General features: G+C 35.8%; 2 protein-coding genes and 1 long non-coding RNA gene across 4 annotated transcripts in view; 1 reads left to right on the top strand and 2 right to left on the bottom strand.

Annotated features, from left to right (window-relative positions):
• LOC108045463 (neurogenic locus Notch protein) overlaps positions 1 to 12096 on the bottom strand; it is a 43231-nt gene extending 31135 nt beyond the window's left edge. The window contains 1 exon segment of the mRNA XM_017124794.2: positions 11495 to 12096. Within this exon segment, the coding sequence (XP_016980283.2) occupies positions 11495 to 11654 (160 nt within the window). The 5' untranslated portion in view covers positions 11655 to 12096.
• A 1447-nt stretch (positions 12097 to 13543) lies between these two features.
• On the top strand, positions 13544 to 18646 carry LOC108045466. 2 transcript variants are annotated; one of them, XR_001769344.1, is made up of 3 exons: positions 13544 to 13816; positions 14898 to 15079; positions 18582 to 18646. It is a non-coding gene; the product is annotated as an uncharacterized LOC108045466 (long non-coding RNA). The 2 variants fall into 2 exon arrangements; XR_001769343.1 differs by having other exon boundaries at positions 13544 to 14503; positions 14749 to 15079.
• The window catches only part of LOC108045465 (irregular chiasm C-roughest protein), a 48455-nt gene continuing 43952 nt past the window's right edge, over positions 15253 to 19755 (bottom strand). Inside the window, exons 5-6 of the mRNA XM_017124796.2 lie at positions 18578 to 19685; positions 15253 to 17848 (exon numbers count right to left, since the gene is read on the bottom strand). Of these exons, the coding sequence (XP_016980285.1) occupies positions 17373 to 17848; positions 18578 to 19685 (1584 nt within the window). The 3' untranslated portion in view covers positions 15253 to 17372. The remainder of the gene's footprint in view (positions 17849 to 18577; positions 19686 to 19755) is intronic.

Below are 19755 nucleotides of genomic sequence, written 5' to 3'. Positions count from 1 at the left end.
TTTCAATTACATTTTGATACCGAGTTTATTTTTAATTAATATATTTTTATTTATAAAAAAAACTGTTATTCATGTAACAATACAAAAATTCTCCTTTTTTTAACAAGCTCAAAAGTAATTGAATGTTTTTTATTATTTAAAAATATATTTACTAATTTTCGCTCACTGTCTGTCGACTCCTTTAAACATTGATGATCGATGGCTTGTGGACAAGACGTGGCATAAATCCCAAAGATACACCAGATATATATATTTGTATATATATGTACATATGCCTGATTAACTGGCTAATGACAATACATAAATAAAGCGGTGAAGGAAGCAAAAAATAAAAAGAGATAACTTCAAATTGAGTCACATCCAATGTGTGTACAATATTGCAGAAATTTATGCAAAAGGAAAATATTATTGCAGCATGCTTTCAGATGTTGCTCTGCATTCGATTGTCTTCGTTTGTCCGCGAGTGTGTGCGTTTGTTTGTAAACTAATTGACCTCAATTAGTGTAAAAAAAAGATGCAAAAAAAAAACCACAAATCCAAAAGAGAAACATATATAAATAAAACGCAGTGTCAGTCAGTTGTGGGTGCAGCCTCTTAAATCTGCTGATTTTAAAGCTATGGTTTTATAATTATGTATATAATCGTATAAATATTTTTTAAAAGTTACTCAAAGTATTTAATAGTTCTCTAGGAATTTTTTATTGTCTAGAATTTAATAGTTTATTTGGGTTTTTAAATTTTTTAATAAGAAAACTAAATTATTTCATATGCTGTTAAATGTGTTTACTTTGTTTAAAGACAGAATGAAGAATAAGTGACCGGAGTTCCTACATAAAATGGGCAAATGTCTGAAATTGAATTATACAATTTCCAGGTAAAGATCGCACAAATGGGGACAGGGCTTAAATGGGTTTTTCGAGAGGTGTGGCCGGGCTTATAACTCTGTTTAATTAATTTGCCGGCAAGAGGCGAGAAAGACAGGGATGGCATGAGCACTCAACGCTTCATCGACAGAGCGTGAAAAGATTTTCAGTTTTTCAAGCAGTTTTTTTTTTTTTTTTTTGGTTTTTTATATACCTAAATGGGCATTTTTTTATTGCGTGTGATTTACCGCACATGTAAAATCAACGTGGAGCAAAACTGTGTGGAATTGTTTTGGCCGGCATTTATGCGCCGTTTAAGCAGATGCCTGCACATGCTTTTCAGCTTTTCCGTTTTTCCGCTTTTCCACCACTGCCGACAAATGAGCTGTTAATTGCTTGACTGGGCCCAAACCGAGTTAAGACCTAATTAAACTTGCTCAACGATATGTGTAATAGAGATTGGCAGGGGCAGCGAATCCGGGGGATCTCTCAAAGTCACGACATTTCACAATCAACGATGAAAGCAGGCGTGACTGTGACTTGCAAATATCCGTGATATTGATCGATGAAAATGGCATGGAAACGACAGCAAATGTTGCATGTAATAAAATCGACTTACTTCATTTTTTTTCTTTTTTTTGGTTTAAATCCTATTCAGCTGTAATGTTTGGCTTTTACATTTTTGGATTATCATTAGATCTATGAAATACATTTATAAACTTATTTTAGAAACATGAAACTAAAAAGGTAGGTATAAAAAGCAATTTCCTTATGACACATTTTGTTAAGCAGCCAAAATCCAAATCTCTCCCATAAAGCGATCAATGAACCACTTGTAATTACCCCAAAAAAAGCCATTTACATACATCAAACCAATAAATACCACAAAAAAGGGAAGCCAAGACAATAATGAAATATCTCCGCTGTTTTTTTTTTTGTTTTTATAAATGGCGCTTATCGAATTTAAATTTTCGCATTACCACATACGAAAAAAAAAATACAAAAAGCAAAAACAATGAAAAAGTAGCAAACGCTATCAGCATAATAAGCAACAACACAACAGCTGCGACAACTAAAACAAAAAGCAACCACACCAAACTAAAACAAGAAAAACACCAACAACAACAAAAAAACCAAACCACGGCCAAAAATTTCTCACGCTTTTCTCTAGGAAAAAAAAATATAAAAAAAAAAAAAACATATCAACAAGAATGTCAGCAAGTAGAGATATAAAATAAAATGGTAAAAAATATTAAGGCTTACATGAATTCTAATTATGAAAATAGGGAAAATTGTAGAGTGAAAAGTTGGGCACACGTGCATTAAGAAAAATAAATAATGTATTGATTTGCGAGTGAAATCGAAACTGTGCTGAAAGACCAGAAGCTTTTCGCCCTTATCGCATATCCATGAACAATTCTGCTGGGGCGACTTCCTTATCTAAAACTCGGTTTGTTCTCAGGCTTCTATCATGTTTATTCATGATTTTTATTGGGCGACTATTTCGCCACGATTTTTAAATGGATCACAAGAAATCCGGAAGCTTCAAACAATCAATTAAAAAAATACAAATTCATATCACAGCTATCAGTTTGAAAAATATATAATATTAAAAAGAAAAGATTAAATCAATTAATTGAATTTCAGGAATACAAATTGCACACTTAAAATTACAATTACATTGATTGTAAATAACTTTGCATAAAATGATGAATTTTTCGAAAGTCAAACACTAGTTTTCAGGGGTTCTTTTCTTTATGTAAATCAATTAAATTTAAATGATCGCTCAACAGTATTTCATAAACAATAGATACAATACATTTTATAAGGTAATATTTAATTATATTTTTGGCTCAGCACATAACCGTTTCTTGGAATGAATCTTTTGTTATTTGCCGAAATAAATTCGTTTCAATTGCTTATTGATCGTTTACGAACGCTTAACCCCCGCAATATATCTTTTGTTTCCAATTTGGCATTCTTCTCAAGTATTTCCATTTGTCATTGATCTCTTCTGGCTCATATCTCTGTGCACATTTTATATGCCCGAAGTGTATGGCGAAGATGATAAAAGACATTTTCATAAACAATTTGCGTCGCAAAAAAACTGCAACAACTGATAAGCTGCCAAGCGATCATCGAACGATCATTATTTCCATGGGAATTGTTCATCGAATGATCACAAATTGCTGCGGGGGCCAGCAATAAATAAATACTTTTGCCTATATAAATGTAATGGCAAATAGAAAATTGTTTGGAAAGAAGTACAGCGGCGGAGAAAATAATAATAGTAAAAGAACGTTTGGAAAAGTTTTTGGTATACATATAAAATGATCGATTCTATTGATTTGATTATCGAAATTGCTATTGATTTAGAAATTACTTAAAGAACCATTTAAACGGGTTCGAAATCACTATTACTATTCCTTTAAAAGTATATATATATTTGAAACATAAAAAATTTCGTTAAAATGTCGTATCGATATAATCGATAGTAAATCGATAAAGGAATTTGTAGTGTCCATTGGTTTTACACTGGAAATCACATTATTAGGCACCCCTTTTTGTTCTTGCCAATACAAATAAGACATATTATTTTGGCCATGGCTGTAAATATATTGAAGATGGCGAGGGCATTGGAAAATGAGCAGCATGCAGAGGCGTTGTAACAACAGCAGCAGGCAACAAAATGCGGAAAGATTGTAAAGTGTTAATGAAAAAGTAGTCGAGATCGCTGGAGAAGCGAGTAGCAAAAGGCGGCTTGATGGAAGAGGGGGAGTGGCACAACAGGGGCGGTGGGGCGTTTGGGGGCGTGGAGCGGGGGCAAGTCGTAAAACGAATAAACGAGTGTGGGAACCGCCGACGTCAAAGAAACTCGGTCTCGCTCTTTCTTTTGGTCTTTTTGGGTTATGTGCCATGGAATTTTGCCTTTTCGCTCTCTCTTTCTAACCAACCCATCAACCCCCTTCTACCCATCTCTTTCACTCCATCTCTCGCCATCTCTTTCCTCCTCCTATCTCTATCTCAGCTAACCCCTTTTGTTAGGCCGAATCGTCTGAAGCTTTTGATAGATTAATAGGCCACACTCAACTGTCGTCGGCGATAGCAAAAAAAAAAAAAATACAAAAAAAAGGAAGCAAAAAAAAAAGTATAGAAAAATAAAAAAACACAACTCTAATGCTCCTCCCAATGATAAACCCTATACACCCGCCACTGATTTCCCCATTCATACGTATAATTTTGGAGCAATGGGAGAGGAAGTTTGTGGTTTTTGCGGTCTACAAATTTGTTAATGCAACATATGTTGAAATAGATTTTGGATTAGTTGATTTTGTGAAGGGAAAAAACCCAAGAGGAAGTGCCTTAGAATCTAGTTTACGAATTTCCTGATTGAGTTCTAAATAAGTGGGTTAGACCACGCTGGTATATCAATTTGCAAAGGAAATTTATTAAGCCAAGTTTGATCAATAGTCCTTGTCAGCAATAATTCTCTTTAAATCTATTTTTATTAAATATGCTAAAATAAATTATCATCAATGTTTATTCAAGACATGTTTATCAAGACATTAATTAATAAACTTAACATGAATAATTTGTTATTTTTTAATAGTTTATTTAAAGTAAAAACTAAGTAAACACCCCTTGTTCAAGTGGCAAGCAAAACTTTTCACAGTTGAGCGCTGTTTCCACTTGATGATCATCACTCGTTTTTCCCTCGTTTTCCACCGACTCGCATTTTATTTTCCCACATGAGAAGCTCGGATGATTAGCATAATGCTTAGCCAAATGAAAGATAATATTATGAGAATAATTGACCTACCCGACGATGTAATTGAGTGCATGATAAGAGGGGGTGGAAAACGTTTGGGCGGGAGGATGAGTGATAAACAGCCCTCAGGAAAGGACACGCAGCTGCAGTTGTAAGTAATCTATACATATATATATATTCTTATTTTTTTTTGGTAATTGAAGTGCACTTGAAAACACATGCGACACTTTGACAAAATCCGCCCTCACTGGGGAAAATAATGTACATATATAGAGCGAGAGAGAAATATAGAGAAAGAGACAGATAGAGAGAGAGTTCAAAAGGTCGAGGCTGAAGGAAATGCGCGCCAAACTGAAAAAAGGCCACGCAGGCGCACACACAAAAGGGTTGTTGCTCGAAAATCCATAAAAATAATGGCATATGAGTGATATTGTATGGAGCAGTCTCGTCTCGTCTCTCTCCTTTACTCCTCTTGTGTACTTTAAATAAACTGAAGCATTTAACACTTCCGGCAGACAACAAACCAGCGTGTGAATGTTTAGTTTAAGTTTGGAGAAAAATAAAAAAAAAGGAAGACAGAAAAAAAAAGGGAGAGAAGAGTTGGATTCATATTTACTTTTCGCGTCTGCTAATTTGTCACCAGAGAAATGCTAGTTCTTCTGGCGCCGCAGGGAATGGCCTTATGCAAATGTCGCACAGGTTGCAAGTGCTAAGGGAAAAGTCAAAGAGAAAGAGGCTGAAAATTCAGTGGATGCATCCAAGAGATATGCCTAATCAATGCTAAGTGATCGCCCGAATGAAGTGGAACCGAGACGCTAATGATCGTTGCATAAAAGATACAGCTAAAAAAGCCCCAAATAACTTGCTTGGAATTTCAGATATACTTATAGACTTTCCCCTTAAAACTATCTTGTAAATATTGTAAACAACATTTTTATATATTTCTTGAACTAAGAATTTATCTTTAGCCTTCAAAACATGACTGTAAGTTTTAAATCATATTTCTTATACTCTAGTTGTTCTGTACTTAAATCTCTATATTATCTGGACTTTCTAATCATTTCCTGTATTAAAAAATGAATCCTTGTCTATTTCAAGTTTCTCAATTGTTTTTGGTACTGCCCGCCATAACAGAGCACATCCTTTTTTTGTATTTCCTTGAGACTCAAAAAGTATCTTAAGTACTTTAGAGCCAACAACTGTCAGATGCTTGAAATTTGAGATGCATTTTCAAGTGGCAGCTTGAAGCATGTGTTTATCCCAGTGTTTGTGTATCCTGCAGTTTTAGAGGTACCTTTTTATTTTTTTTAAGTATCTTTTATGGTATTTAGTTACTTTACATTGTATGTACTACTTTTTGGAATTATTCACAACCATATTTAAATGGTTTTTTAGTATTACCGAAATATCTAAATCATTTTTATGGCCCTATAACCTTAGTATCCCTAGATAGCAGTCAAAACTAGTCTTTGGTACTTGCATTGCTTGTATCTTTATTGCTGTGATAGAATCGTATCTTTACGATACGTAATTCCTTGCTAATGCTACGTGAGTGTATCTTTGAAGGTTCTTAGGCTCTTAAGACCACCATGAAAATGTATCTTTCGGTCATATCATCCCGTATCATTTGGCAGTGCGTTTTCCATCGACCACCGATCATGATCATCATTATTATTATGCAAGCCAAAGTATCTATGCATCTCTTAAAGTCAACCACTCACTTCAGCTTGCACCGATCTCTATTTCTCCCTCTACAGATGATTCTCAAACACGCATATGAAGACGAGGATGGAGAAGGAGGCGGATAAAGAGAGGGAAAAGGCAAAAGGAGAAGAAGGAGAAGGAGAAGAAAAAGAAGACAAAGTCGGAGCAATTTCAGTTTCAACTTGAGAAGACGACGAGCACACGATCGGCGACTGTCGTCGATCCGCTCAAGTGTATATAATGATGATTGTCATTTTTCATTGCCTCCTCCAAAACAGGATAGAAGACGGGAAAGAGACGGCTATAGGTTGAGCGAGTGAGACGGGGCTAGAGAGCCAGCTTGGCCAAGAAGTTTCTATGCCAACTGATTGCGTTTGCCCAGGAAATCGTAAATTTCTTTAATGCCCAGACCAGGGCAAAGAAAAAGAAATTTTATTCAACGCAGCATGTAACACCAATTTTCTAATTATTTTCTATTTTATTCGGTTTCTTTTTGACTGCCAGAAAACAAGTTTACAATTATTTTTCTATTTTTACATTAAAATCTTGAGTTGTGTTATTGAACCCAATATTTTAGATTTATTTCTTTTGAAACCATAAAATATTAAATCTTAAAGTTTTAACCTAAATATATAAAGCATTTATCTAAAAGATTATAGCCAAAAATGTTCTTATTAATTATAAACTTTGCAAAAGATATTTAAAAGAAATATAATTTTTACCTCAATATTATTTGAAATAATATTTGTAAGACAAATACAATAACAATTTCGCGCGAATTCTTCAGAATCTTTTTGCGAGTTATAGTTTTATATATTAAATGCCTATTTTTGTACAACATTGTTTATAAGAGTAGTAGCTTAATTAAATCAAATTATAACCGCGAATTCTTCAGCATCTTAATTGTCCAGAGAGAGTAATATTAACCAGAGTTAAATAATTATTGAAGAAGGCAAAGCTATTTCCATTAATATCGACATTTTCCTACCAATTTTCCACTTTTCGAAGACAAAGTGAGAGAGCTGGGTTTTACAAGAGATTCGGAACAGATCCCATGGCAACATAGCGTGCATTGCGAGGGGGATTTGCAGGGGCGGGGGCACCCCAGGAGAGGGGGGGCGTGGCAGGGGCCCAGCCTAAAAGCCCAAAAGCCTGGAAGACAAAAAGAGACCGGGTCGAAAAGCGAAGGAGAGAAACCAAACCAAGCCAAACCAAACCAAACAAGACACTTTGGGTAATATCTATAAAAATTGCTGTTGTTGTTGGTGGGGGGAGCAAAGGGGCGGGGCTGGGTCGAAAGGAGGGGTTCTTCTGAGGTTGTCAGCCTTTTTTTTTTTTGTCTTCTTTTTTCTGTTGTATCTCTCAGATACTTCTACTTGGCGATCGCATTCGCGTTCAAGAACAAGCCGCACAAAGGAGAGAAGACCAAAGAGACCAGCCAAGAAAACCCAAGAAAAAAAGAAGAAAAAGAAAAAGGGAAAAAAAACTAAAAACTTGTTCGGTCAGTGCGTCCGTCTGTTTGTGTGTATCTTGTATCTCGTCGTCTTGGCTCAAAGTGTATCTGTGTGTGTGGTACCTGTATCTGCTGGTCTTAAATGCACATATGTGTGTGTGTGTGTGTTGGACTGGCCATAAAGAAAACTCATTAAACTGGCCATGGCAGAAAGAGTAAGTCAGGGCGCACTAATTCGCCCGGCCATCATTAAAAGTCAATAAAGGCCGCGAAGAGCGGAGTTGAGATTTAGAATCCCATATATACACAATCCATGGATTTTTCTAAGCGGATTTAATTGCAGACACCGACACATGTGAGGACTGTTTTCATAATTAGTTTGACCAGCAAAACTAACGCACACGTATGCGAGATGAAAACCTCAATTCATCGCTCGCCGGCCATTTGAGGCATTTTCCCAAGACAAAACTTGGAAAGTAGTTGTCAACAGGAGAGATGGGCTGGGAAAATGAATTTCATGTTTATGCAATGACTATGGGAACAAATAACAAATATCAGCGAAACGAAAGAAAATCAGAAAAGACAGCCGCGCGCAAAAAAAAAGCATTGTGGATTTCCGGAGAGCACAAACAAAATTCTACCTGAAAACCTTGCCAATTCTGGTTTCGAGGTGTGTCCCGAAAAACAGGATCGGCATCGGGATCGGGATCGGGATCGTCTGGAACGGAACTGCTCTGCCTTATATCCAATGCCATATCAAGTGACCAGGCAACAAGATTCCTTCTCTCTTCTCCTCTTTTTTTTTTTGTTGTATTTTACTTTATCATTTACAGGTTTTTTGTTTTTGGACAGGCGAAAGGCAAGGAGTAACAGCAGATTTAACACTTGAGAAATTAGCCGATTTCATATACCGTTTTTTAATTAAGTCTTCTTAAGTTACTGATGGGAAAGTTATATTTTTAAGTGATACTTTTTTTTTGTATTCGGGGCCATCGTCGTCGGTGTCGATTAATTAATAAATGCGACAGTAAATGGTCGATAAGTGGTTGTCTCAAATTAATTGAGACGCCGAAATAAAAGAGAGACTTTCACAATAATCTGGCGGTTTTAAGTGCCGCGTCCTTGGAAAAGGGTTTTGAAGTCGTGAGAATTGGCCTGGTTTTTGCATTTTGCGTGTTACACATAACTGATTTATTGATTCGCCCTAATTAATACGTATTTTGGTGCATTGCTTTGACGTTTTTTGAGTTTTTTGTTTTTAGGATATATTTATTTTCTTTCATTTTCATTAAAACATTTATCATACAAAACAAGTTGGTAACGATCGGTAGGTAATGTTATTAGAATGTTTGAATTGTTTACTTGTATTTTTCATTGCTTTAAGAATGTTGCCAAAGCTTTTCTTAATGATCACTTTATGCATAATTTATTCTAATTTACAGCAGAGTAAGTGCTTGATTATGATTGCAATTCGGAATTAAATACATTAATTTGCATATATCTTCAACAATTTATTAACGATCGCTATTCATACTTTAAATTATTCTACAATACTAAGAAGATGATCGTTAATTGATATTTATTTTATATATTTTTTGTGCATATAATGATGCATTTCCAAGGACATAATAGGCTATTTCATGCATTTTTCTTAGAGTTTCCTAATCTTTTTATTGCTGTATGCTTTCGAATGCATGTTACAACTTTAAAGGTTACATTTGAATTCATTTATTTTCCGGCTATAAATCTAGGTAGTCCTACCCTCATCGGCTGGTTGAAACGCCATTTAAGGCGATATATTCCTTCAAATTAAGTGGTCTCTTCCCCTTTAATTTTATTTTCATTAAATTTAGTTGCAACTTTATGTGGATGATCCATTCCGATCATAAAATGCACATTTTACGACCCATAACCATGGGCATGTTGGTTATGCATCGCCATATACCGACTTTATGCGCATGGGTTATATAGTACTTATATAGTATTTACTGAAGTCTAGGCGAGGGCTAATTAAGGAACCGCCGTGTGCGTGACTTACGAAAGTCAAGAAATGTGTTTTTGGTTTTTATATTTATTTTTATTTTTTTGTTGTTTTCGGGGTGCACACACACAGGATATGCAGGAAATAGCTGAGAGAGAGGAAGCGAGAAGCAAATACGAGGGGGCCGAGCAGGCAGAAAAGATACAAAAGTATCTGAAGCGATACTCGACTATATTCCATCTCGTTCCCCCATCCGATTCGCCCTCTCCCTCGCTCGCTCACACTGTATATCGTAATTTGATCTTTGAGCAAACACAGCAAACAGCAAAAAGGACGCGCATGTGCAATATGCCAGGATTCAGGGGTTGCTCCTGTTCCTGCTGTTTCACTTTTGGCTCCAGGAGCCCAGCTGTCGTTTATTCTATATGCTATGCTATATAGTCCCTTCTGCCCCGATATGATGAAATCGAATGCGGTGGTGGTTATTGGTCTTGTTCTTGTTGTTGCTGTTGTTGGTCCCCGAAACCGTTACGTGCCACATTAAACCTGCAAAATAAAACCCTAAACTGTTGGCTTAATGGAGGCGTTGGATCGCCGAAAGTTGAATAAACTTGGATTGGATCAAATGGGGCGTAAACTCTTATAAACAAAATTAATAACCTTTTCGCACCGTCATATTTGGAAATGGCGTTTTTTTTTATGTTGCTAGGACTTGTATATAACATGTTTGTGTCTTTTTCCCATTCAAACTTAAGAATGTTATGGATTTTTTACTTCATTTTGAATACTTTTATGAGAATAAACTACGTTAAAATAATTTTTTTATGGAAAAAAACTGGGGAGAAAACTAACAAGATCGTCCCAACATACAGATTTATCTTCCCTAGTTATAAAAGTTCAGATGCAATAAAGCTTCTTCACTGTTGAATTTTCAAGAAGCGACTTTTTGGATTGAACATTTTTTTGAAAACATTTATTTTAGCGATGTTTTTTTTAGGTTTTTCTGTACTATTTTAAAATAGGGAACATATGCTAAAAAGAGGCGGTAAATAACTTGGAGAGTGAATATTCCGACTTGGAAGATCAACTATATGGTCCTGGAATTTCAGATCAAAAGTGGGAATTTTGTATTTTATAAAACATGGTTTAGCATTTTGGACCACATCTTTAGCCTACCATGATCTAGTGCTTATGGTACTGATGCTCTAATATGTTATTAATAAAAGTATAATGGGTCCAAATGTTCCTTACTCATGTAGATTAAGTGGTCTTAATTTTGTTTTCCTTATAAAAAAAAGTAGTATTAAACTGAGAATTTCCTACAGTTTGTTTTTTAATGTAATACAAACTTATGTTTGAAGTTTCGGGATATATCTAGGGCCCCAATGGATTGTTTACTAGAATTAAAGACCTATAAGATCGGCAAATAGGTATTAATCGGTGTTACCAACAAGGAATGAGTTATAGTTCTTTAGGTGCATTAAGAATCGCAAGTGGAATTTACTACCTATAGACCTGTAAATAGTTATAAAACCTCTAGATCACATATTCTTTTCCATCTGCATGATATTTTTTTAGTTTTTATTGGCTTTAGAAGTTTTGGTTGCATTTAAGCCGCAATTTAGGGTTCTTGAGCCCTGGAATTCCTGTTTTAGCGCCCACCCTTTTCTTTCGCGACTTGTGCTTTGTCCCCTCGTTCTTATCGGCGTCTCCTCTTTACTCACCAGTTCCGCGAACGGTGTGTGGCAAATTCGCAAACGCCAGCGTCAGCAGCAGCAGTGGCAGCGACGCCGGCAGCGACGCGACTGCGTGCATTTTGTTAATCCAAAAACAAATCCAAGTGTTTTGTGCGCGACTGCGACGTCGGCTGCGCTGCCATTCCATTGTAATCCAGTTTTCCAGTTAACCACTTTTCCAGTTTTTCACTTCTTCTGGTTTCTTTTTCTCTCCTTTTTCGGTCTCTCTTTGAGGATATTTTTTTGTATTATAGGAGGATTTAATTTGTTTTGTATATATTTGCAGTGTTTAATACGTTGAACGGTGTTTTATTGTTTTACACTTTGAATGTTAAAGCTTTTTTTGATAAACTAAGAGGAGACGCTGTCCCGACGACGGCGACATTTTCCGATTTGAAACATTAAAAAAAATGCCAAAAAAAATAATAACAATATTCCGTTGTTGTATTTCCTTGAGGATCGAGCAAAAATTCAACTTTTCGGACCGACGCCGCACGCTTGCTCTTTCGCTCTTCCTTTTTCACTCTCTCACTCACTTTTTCCGCTCGTCCGCGTTCAACCGTTTCTTTCAACCGTTTCTTTCAAACCGATCTGCCAAACGAATGGTGGTGGACAAGCGCCGATGGCAACATCGATGACATCGCGTGTTTCAAAACATCGGCGATATCGATGGTTGGCAGGGCGTCATCGATGCTCTGCCATCTCTAACAAAGGGCGCGCAGGAACAATATACTTAAAATATACCATTAAATACCATTCAGGGCTGCAATTTAGGTCTATCGATCGCGGTTGAAGTAACGAATAAAATATTCCGGGTTTCCAACCGTCGGAGTTTGAAAAGTTAAGAAATATTGTAAATAACAATAAATAATATTATTAAGAGAAGCACATGTTTATTAATAAATTAATACAATTGATTTAATATAAATTGTGGGATAAATAAAGTTTGTTTTTATTTTGTGTATTTGAAATTGTATTAAAATTGAAGAAAGGAAGGAAAATGTAACGAAAATGTAATTATTAATATTAGATACAAACTAACATTAAAATTGAATAGCTGTAACTGAAATAAAAAATGTTTTAAAAAATAATGCATTCTGTTTAATAAGTTTTCCCTTTTTATTTTCGTTAGTTATGGCAATTTGACTTAAGCTTAAAAATTTGACTAATAATTTGAAAAAACAAGATCACAGTTAAAAATTCAAATCAGCTTTCTTTTCTTTTTGATCTTTCTTCTGAAATCAGCTGTTTTTGTATCGAACCTTAAAAGACTTAAAGTCAATATATTTGTTTATACAAGCTTTAATTTTTTTGGGTTTCAAAAAAAGTAATACAAGTTTTTCAAACTTGGGATCAGCAGATATTCTTAAAAAAATAAAATTGGGTGTGACCTCGAGTTTAATCAATAACTTCAATAAAATCAACAATATAATATAATGTCTGAAAATTACGTCCAACTTTTTGAAACATATTTTCTATATTTAAAAAATGTTTTTGGAATATAATACATACAATATAGTTCCTATGAGTTATTTGTGCAATAACACATGTTAGAACTTGTATCATTTTGTTTTAGCACCATTACATAATTTCCGCTTGGCAATATTCGAGTTCCCTGGAAAGTTGACATTTTTCTTTTTACTGAGATAATCGACCCTAAGTACACCTACATATGTTCAACCGATCCGATCCGGTGTTTACTCAATGATTAGACAACGGCCGTTCCACATGCAAATTCCAGATATTCCCCCGCTTCGCCAGTTGTCAAATAAACCCCATAAAAGTACTGGATAGGAAGTTGTCCACTCGAAAAAACAAATAGCGCTGCGAAAAACACAAAGGAAAAGTGCTGGCGAAGAAATTTTTGCCTTTTGCCGACGGTAAAACCAAATTTGAAAAGGTAAAGGTGGGTTTTTAAATCTGAATGAGCATGCGCAGTCAGCAAAGAGCGAGGTAAAGAGAAAATGGGGAGCAAACTAAGAGCGAAAAACGTGAAACGAAGGAAAAAAAAAAACGACCACCTGTCCGAAAAATAACAACAATACAAAGCGAAGCGAAGGAAGCGGCGAAAAGGAAGCGCGGAGAACACAAGTCACAAAAGGAAAACGGAGAAAAGGGAGACAAAGGCGAAGAGGGAGCGAAAAGGTAGGGGTCGAAATAGAGGGCACATTTTTAAGAGGTTTCAAAGAGCTGCATTTATTTGAGATTAAAACTCACTTGAAGGGAGATGATCTTCAAAGTTAAGATCATAAACAATAAATTTTGTAATTGTGGTTTCATCATATCACCATCCAATTTATGGTTTTAACGGTGGATTATACATTTTTATGATCTGATTTTAAGTATTCACGTTGACAAGATCTCTACAAACTGGAATTATATTTTTTTTAAGTTTCTGTGTGTCCACATATTTTATAGATTTTTTGTTGTGGCTGTGAATTTTTTATTAAAAACTTTTTATAAGAAAATGTGAAATTATCAAAAGTCGAATAACTCTTTTTACTAGATTTACACAAGTTTCCTAATATCAACGTAATGTTTTATACAATAAAGTTTTTCCTACAACTATCATTCAAATTGTGAGGATATAGGATATAGTTTCATTAAATACATTTTTCAAAGTTTCAAATTTGAGTTTATATTATTCAGACTTCTTTTTTCTTTTGGAGCTTAAGGATTTTGATCCACAATGTACATATCTGTTACGAAAGCATTCAATTTTATGGCACAACATTTTTAGCATGTGCAACATTTTATTTTGTAATTAGTAATGCGGTACAATATTTCAACTCCAGTTAATACCCATAAGTCTAACTGGTTTGAGGTTAACTAGCTAGTATAAATACTTGTGTGTGTATTTCCTTGTGTACCCGCAATTTTTGTTTAACCCGAAATTAGATTGTGTTATTTTACTCCAAAAGTCAAACCTAAAAGTTTATTATTAATAAATACACTTACGATAAGTTCTGTAAATCATCAATTTGGCATAATCATTTGGTGAGTTAATAGTAATATAATTTGTGATGTGATATTGAAGTTTGAATTTATTTAAATACCTACTTTTTGGTAGCCACAATTTCTACAATCATTTTAATATTTATCTTAAATAGTTATATGTTTTAAATAAAGTGAACTAGTCTTTTTTCTCCGTGCACAACTCTCTGTATGATAATTAATTGTAAAGTTTTTTATTCGCATTTATTTACGTTTCACTACAACTTCCTTTGGCTAATTTCTTGCAGCTGAAAAATGCAAATGCTTTGTCGCTCGCCAAGATCACACGATCGCCCATGGCTAATAAACCCAGAAAAAAAGAGTTTAGGAGGCGACAACCCGAGCTCAGGAAATGCCCAGGTAAAAGTTATAAAAATAATAGTTCAATGATCTCCAGTTGCAGCTGTAAGAAACCAGTGAGTGTACACAGCGGGTGCAAGAATGAAGTTCCCTGATGTTCAGAAATCAGAGTTCTGGTAACGATTATTTAATGGCTGAGGAATGGCGATCTTGCATTGATTGATGGACTGAAAGACCTAACCAATACAAACCCCCAACGAACCGGAGAAAGGAATTTAGGTAAAAGCGTAATAATTAACTTAATCAACTTAATTTCAAGGGTTCCTTCGTAATTGTAAAACGGCGACCCATACTTGGACTTCCACAGTCCATAACTTTACCAAGAATTGTCCGATTTCAAAGTGGCATACATCTAAAGACTTGTGGAAAAAAAGTAAAAAACTGTTTCTTTAGCATCTTGAAATATTTTTTTATTTCATTTTTTCTTGTATTTTTATTTCAACTAATTTGAGTTGTTCTCGACTTAAAGATACATTTTCGTTTTTCCACGCAATACGTTCTTAGTTTTCGCCGCCGCTCTCATTTTCAGAATCATTTTTTCTGCACTCTGCACTTCACATATTCGTTTCTTGTAATTATCATTATTTACTTGGCTTAATAGGATTTGCATTTGAATTTACTTTTGTTTTGCTTTGTATCGTTTCGTTTTTGTAACGTCTATGTAATTGAACTCTTAATTGAATCGTTTGACAATTATCCAAAAAATGTAACACCTTCTTTAAGTCCGATATTCGGAACGTTATCCCATTTAAAAAGCTATGCGCAAGTAGCCCAAGGAAAGAATAGAAATAGACTCGAGTAAGTAAATCAGGGTAAATGAAGAACATTTAAAGCATTTCTGTATTACTCTAGATAAATATTTATATTTCGTGTATATGTTTGAAAAAAAAAATTAATTACAGTATTGGCTTAATGATTTAAGAACCCATAAAGGAATCATAAGGCAGCATTTCGTGTTAAAAATTTTACGCTTTACACTTATTTTGGTTTTTTTGGTAGATCGCTCAAATGTTTTACAAATTGTTACTAAGCTTTTTTAATTATTTTTTTTTTACCTTTAAAATTGTTTACATGCACATTTTTTACGTTTATAAATAGGCTTACATCTCTAGGCAGACAAAAAAAAAAAAACAATCATTCTTTCTAATCTTAGCTAGTCATTTATTTTAAGCGTTGACATACACATTTATGCTCTATATTTATTGATATACAATATTTGTTTCTTTACATAATTGATTTAAAGTTAAATTTCATTTACTCGCTTAAAGGCTAGACAAAAAATTGTTTAAGTTTTCACATGGATGCTGGATGCTGAGGCCTTGAAACCCGATCAAGTTTGGATTTGGGAACTATAATGGCGGCTTTTCTTTTTTTTTTAACACCAATATTTCGATATATTATCTATTATTTTCTAAGTGCTTGTGGTTTTTGGGGATCTAAAAATTGTTTTAATACTGCAACATCCCGTCTAAAAAAAAATATTTAAATTAAGTGATGTTTTTTGATGAGTTGTAAAAAAATTATATATACTTTACGCAAGAAAATTATACATTTCGCAAAATTATGTCTGGTTAACTTTATTTACTATGTTTTCTTTTACTTTTGGCTTTTCTTGACCGGGTTAGAAATTAAATACAGCACTTACTCTAAAAGTTTCGCTCACTGCATTCATCTCGTATTTTTCCATAAATATATTTTTATATATTTATTTAAGTCTAAAAATTTGATAAATTTTGGCTTAGAAAATTGTTTTTACTTGCTGCTTCTGCATTTTACTTTTCTTTTTTTCGTTTTTTGTTTTTTATTTACTTGGAACTAACTACAGGCATTTTATAATTATGTTTTTACATAGATAATTGAATTGATTTTCGGTTTTCGTTTAAAAATGTATGCAACTCGCTGTTTAAAATAAACTTTTGAAGTTTTGTAGTTTGTTTATTTTTGCATTTCTTTTCGATACGTTTCGTGTTTAATTGATATATGATTTTTTTACTCGATAAGTAGCTTAAGATTTGCACTAGTTGATATAATTTGCCGTTCCAAAACTCATCGAGCTTTGCCATAAAATAATTAACGCTATAAATCACAATACGGTTTTTTGTTTTCTTTTTTTGTGTATGCTTTTGTTTTTCTTGTTTTACATATATTTTCATGGTTAATTTTTACTCAAGGATGTTCAGCTATTTTCTTTTTTATATAACGAGCCATTTTAGTGAAGATATGGAAAAAATGTACAAACAAAAAATCAATTTTTGGTGCATAAATTTCAGCAATGATATTTATAGAAGATAGTGACTGCCTGATATATTTTTTCCAGGCCTTTTCGAAAATAGTTGACACCACTTGAGTGAGAATTACGCTATTATTTCTTGACAAAAAAAATATTACCACTAGAAGTTCTGCGTTTTTTAAATACATTTACGGGTTATGCTAATGGCTCTTCCAATGTGTATATATATGTATTATATGTATAGGGTGTATATAATGTCGATTCGTCGGACATTTTTCGCATTTAAACGTGTGTGGCCAGAGGTCCTTTTTGCGTGTGTCCTTTGCCATTATTGGACAGTATAAATTGCCCGGACGGACTCTGGGCACACTGGCCGCTGTTTCCGCCACCGCCCGCTAGGGGCGTGGCCGCCAGGGTATTACTACTGGCGGTTAAATTCGAACTGCTGCCGCTCACGCTCCCCCCCGCTGCCACGCCCCCTCCCACGCCACTGGGCGTCGAGCCGCCGCCCCCCGTTCCATTTAAATTTCCAACGGGACTCGTCGTAATCACCGCCCCGCCCACGAAATGCTTTAGGCCCCCATTGTGGGCGTGGCCGTGGCGGGCGGCATGATAGGGGGGCGGGGCGGGTGTGGCCGCCGGATTGGCGGTACTGGGCGGCGGGAGCGGGGGCAGCAGCGAGGAGTTCGTCCTTAGGTAGGGATTACCGTAGATGGCGCTAAATCGGCTATCGATGCCGTTTTGGAGCAGCGGTTGTCCTGAAAAAATAACGAAATTCAATTAGTTTTATTGGGAATCGTTTTTTTATATTAAATGTATATTAAAAACATTTTCAGTTAACCCATAAACACAACATAGTGTACAAAATACATTATTCTCATCTGGTTTTAGTCTCGAATAATTTTACATTGATACGCCACCTGCTGGCGTGTATATAGACTATAATTTTACATGTAGATTTGGGCTAAGAGGTTTCAAAACTCCTGAAATTTCTACACTATATATAAACATATATATATATATATATATATATATATATATACCAAAATAAGTTTAAAAGTATATTAAAAAATATATATATTTAAAAACTAAAGGAATTCTCAAGAGGTTTAAAACCACTTAAACAGGTGTCTAAGGCTTTTATAAAAAATATATATTTTAACATGCTTTTCGATCAGGGACTGCAAATAACGATATATGTATGTGGTCAAACAATCTATTTCATATATGATTTTAAAGTTTGTAACTTCGATAATATTCTATAAAAATAATGATTATTTTTGAAGCATACAAAATTGAAATCGAAAATTAATGATTACTTTTTATCATTATTATAAAACTCAAATATATTTTTTATTATTATTATTATAAAACTCAAATATAATGATTATTTTGATATATATATTAAAATAAAAATTATAAATACTATGAAAACCCTTAGTTATATATGTTTATTGTATTTTACTCAAACTATGCAATTTACTCACCTAGAAATCCGTTGGCCTGCTGTTGTGACTGTTGCAGTTCGTGTCTCTGGTTGCGTGGCAAGCTGGCCCCGCCCCCGTTGCCAGAGCCGCCCCCGTTTACAGAGGCGGCGGAATGGGGTAGTGTGGCGGAGTTCATGCCACCGTTCTTGACCTTGCCACCGCCGCCGGCACCACCCACCACCACCGCCGCCCCTTCGCCGGGCGGACTGTAGTCCAGGGCGTACTCGAAGTAATGGGCATACCCGTTGGCCTGGGGACTCCCCTTGTAGGCAGTCTCCTGCTGGTTCTTCAGATTCTTGATGTGACACTGCCGATTGTATCGATCGGCGCCTCCGAAATCGCCCGAGAATCGCTCATCGAACTTGACGGGACCGGCGAGGGGAACACCGAGGGTGGCGCCCTTCATCTGGACATCGGGCATGGGCGATTGGGTGAGATTGATGGCCAGGCCGTCGCCGCCCGCCTCCGAGTACTCCACATCGTAGGCCTTCGAGCGGAGTTCGCTCTTCAGTTCGTTCAGCTTGTCACCGCCGCGGGATGCCTCCGGGATCACATCCGCCGGCATGGGCTTCTTGCGACTGCGACGCTTGCGATAGACGATTATGATCATCACGATCATCAGCATGATGGCCACACAGAACATGGAGCCCATGACGACCAGGAGCACGGGTATGTTGCCCGGTTCGCGGAGCAGTGTTATCACCAGGGAATCACCGCCATACGAATTCATCACCGTGCAATTGTATTTGCCAAAGTGCGTGGCCTTGCTATCACGGATTATGAGGGCTGCCCTCACGCCCTCCGGCAAATGGTGCTCCTCGAAGATGTAGATATCCGGATCGGCACTGCTCATATTGATGATCTTGCCCTCGAACGACCAGAGGATGTGCTCCGCCTTGGGTATACTGAATGCCAGGCAATCGATCTTCACACGGCCACCCACTCCGCCGAACTGCACCTTGTGCGAGGTGATGATCGGGGCCCTCTTCACATAGACCGTCGCCTCGGCCCCGATCTCGGGGAATCCATTGACCACCGCTTTGCAGAAGTACCGCCCCGACTTCTCGCTGCTCACCTTCAACTTCAGTTCGGGCGATCGGCCAACGACCTGGGGAATAAGGGGTAATATGTTGATAAACACATCGCATACCATAAACTAAGCAATAATGGGTACTAGA

The sequence above is a fragment of the Drosophila rhopaloa genome, unplaced genomic scaffold (genome assembly GCF_018152115.1).
Source record: "Drosophila rhopaloa isolate 14029-0021.01 unplaced genomic scaffold, ASM1815211v1 contig_3, whole genome shotgun sequence".
NCBI classification, from domain to species: Eukaryota; Metazoa; Arthropoda; class Insecta; order Diptera; family Drosophilidae; genus Drosophila; species Drosophila rhopaloa.
The sequence above is the reverse complement of the archived record's forward strand: the minus strand, read 5'-3'. Positions and strand labels throughout refer to the sequence as shown.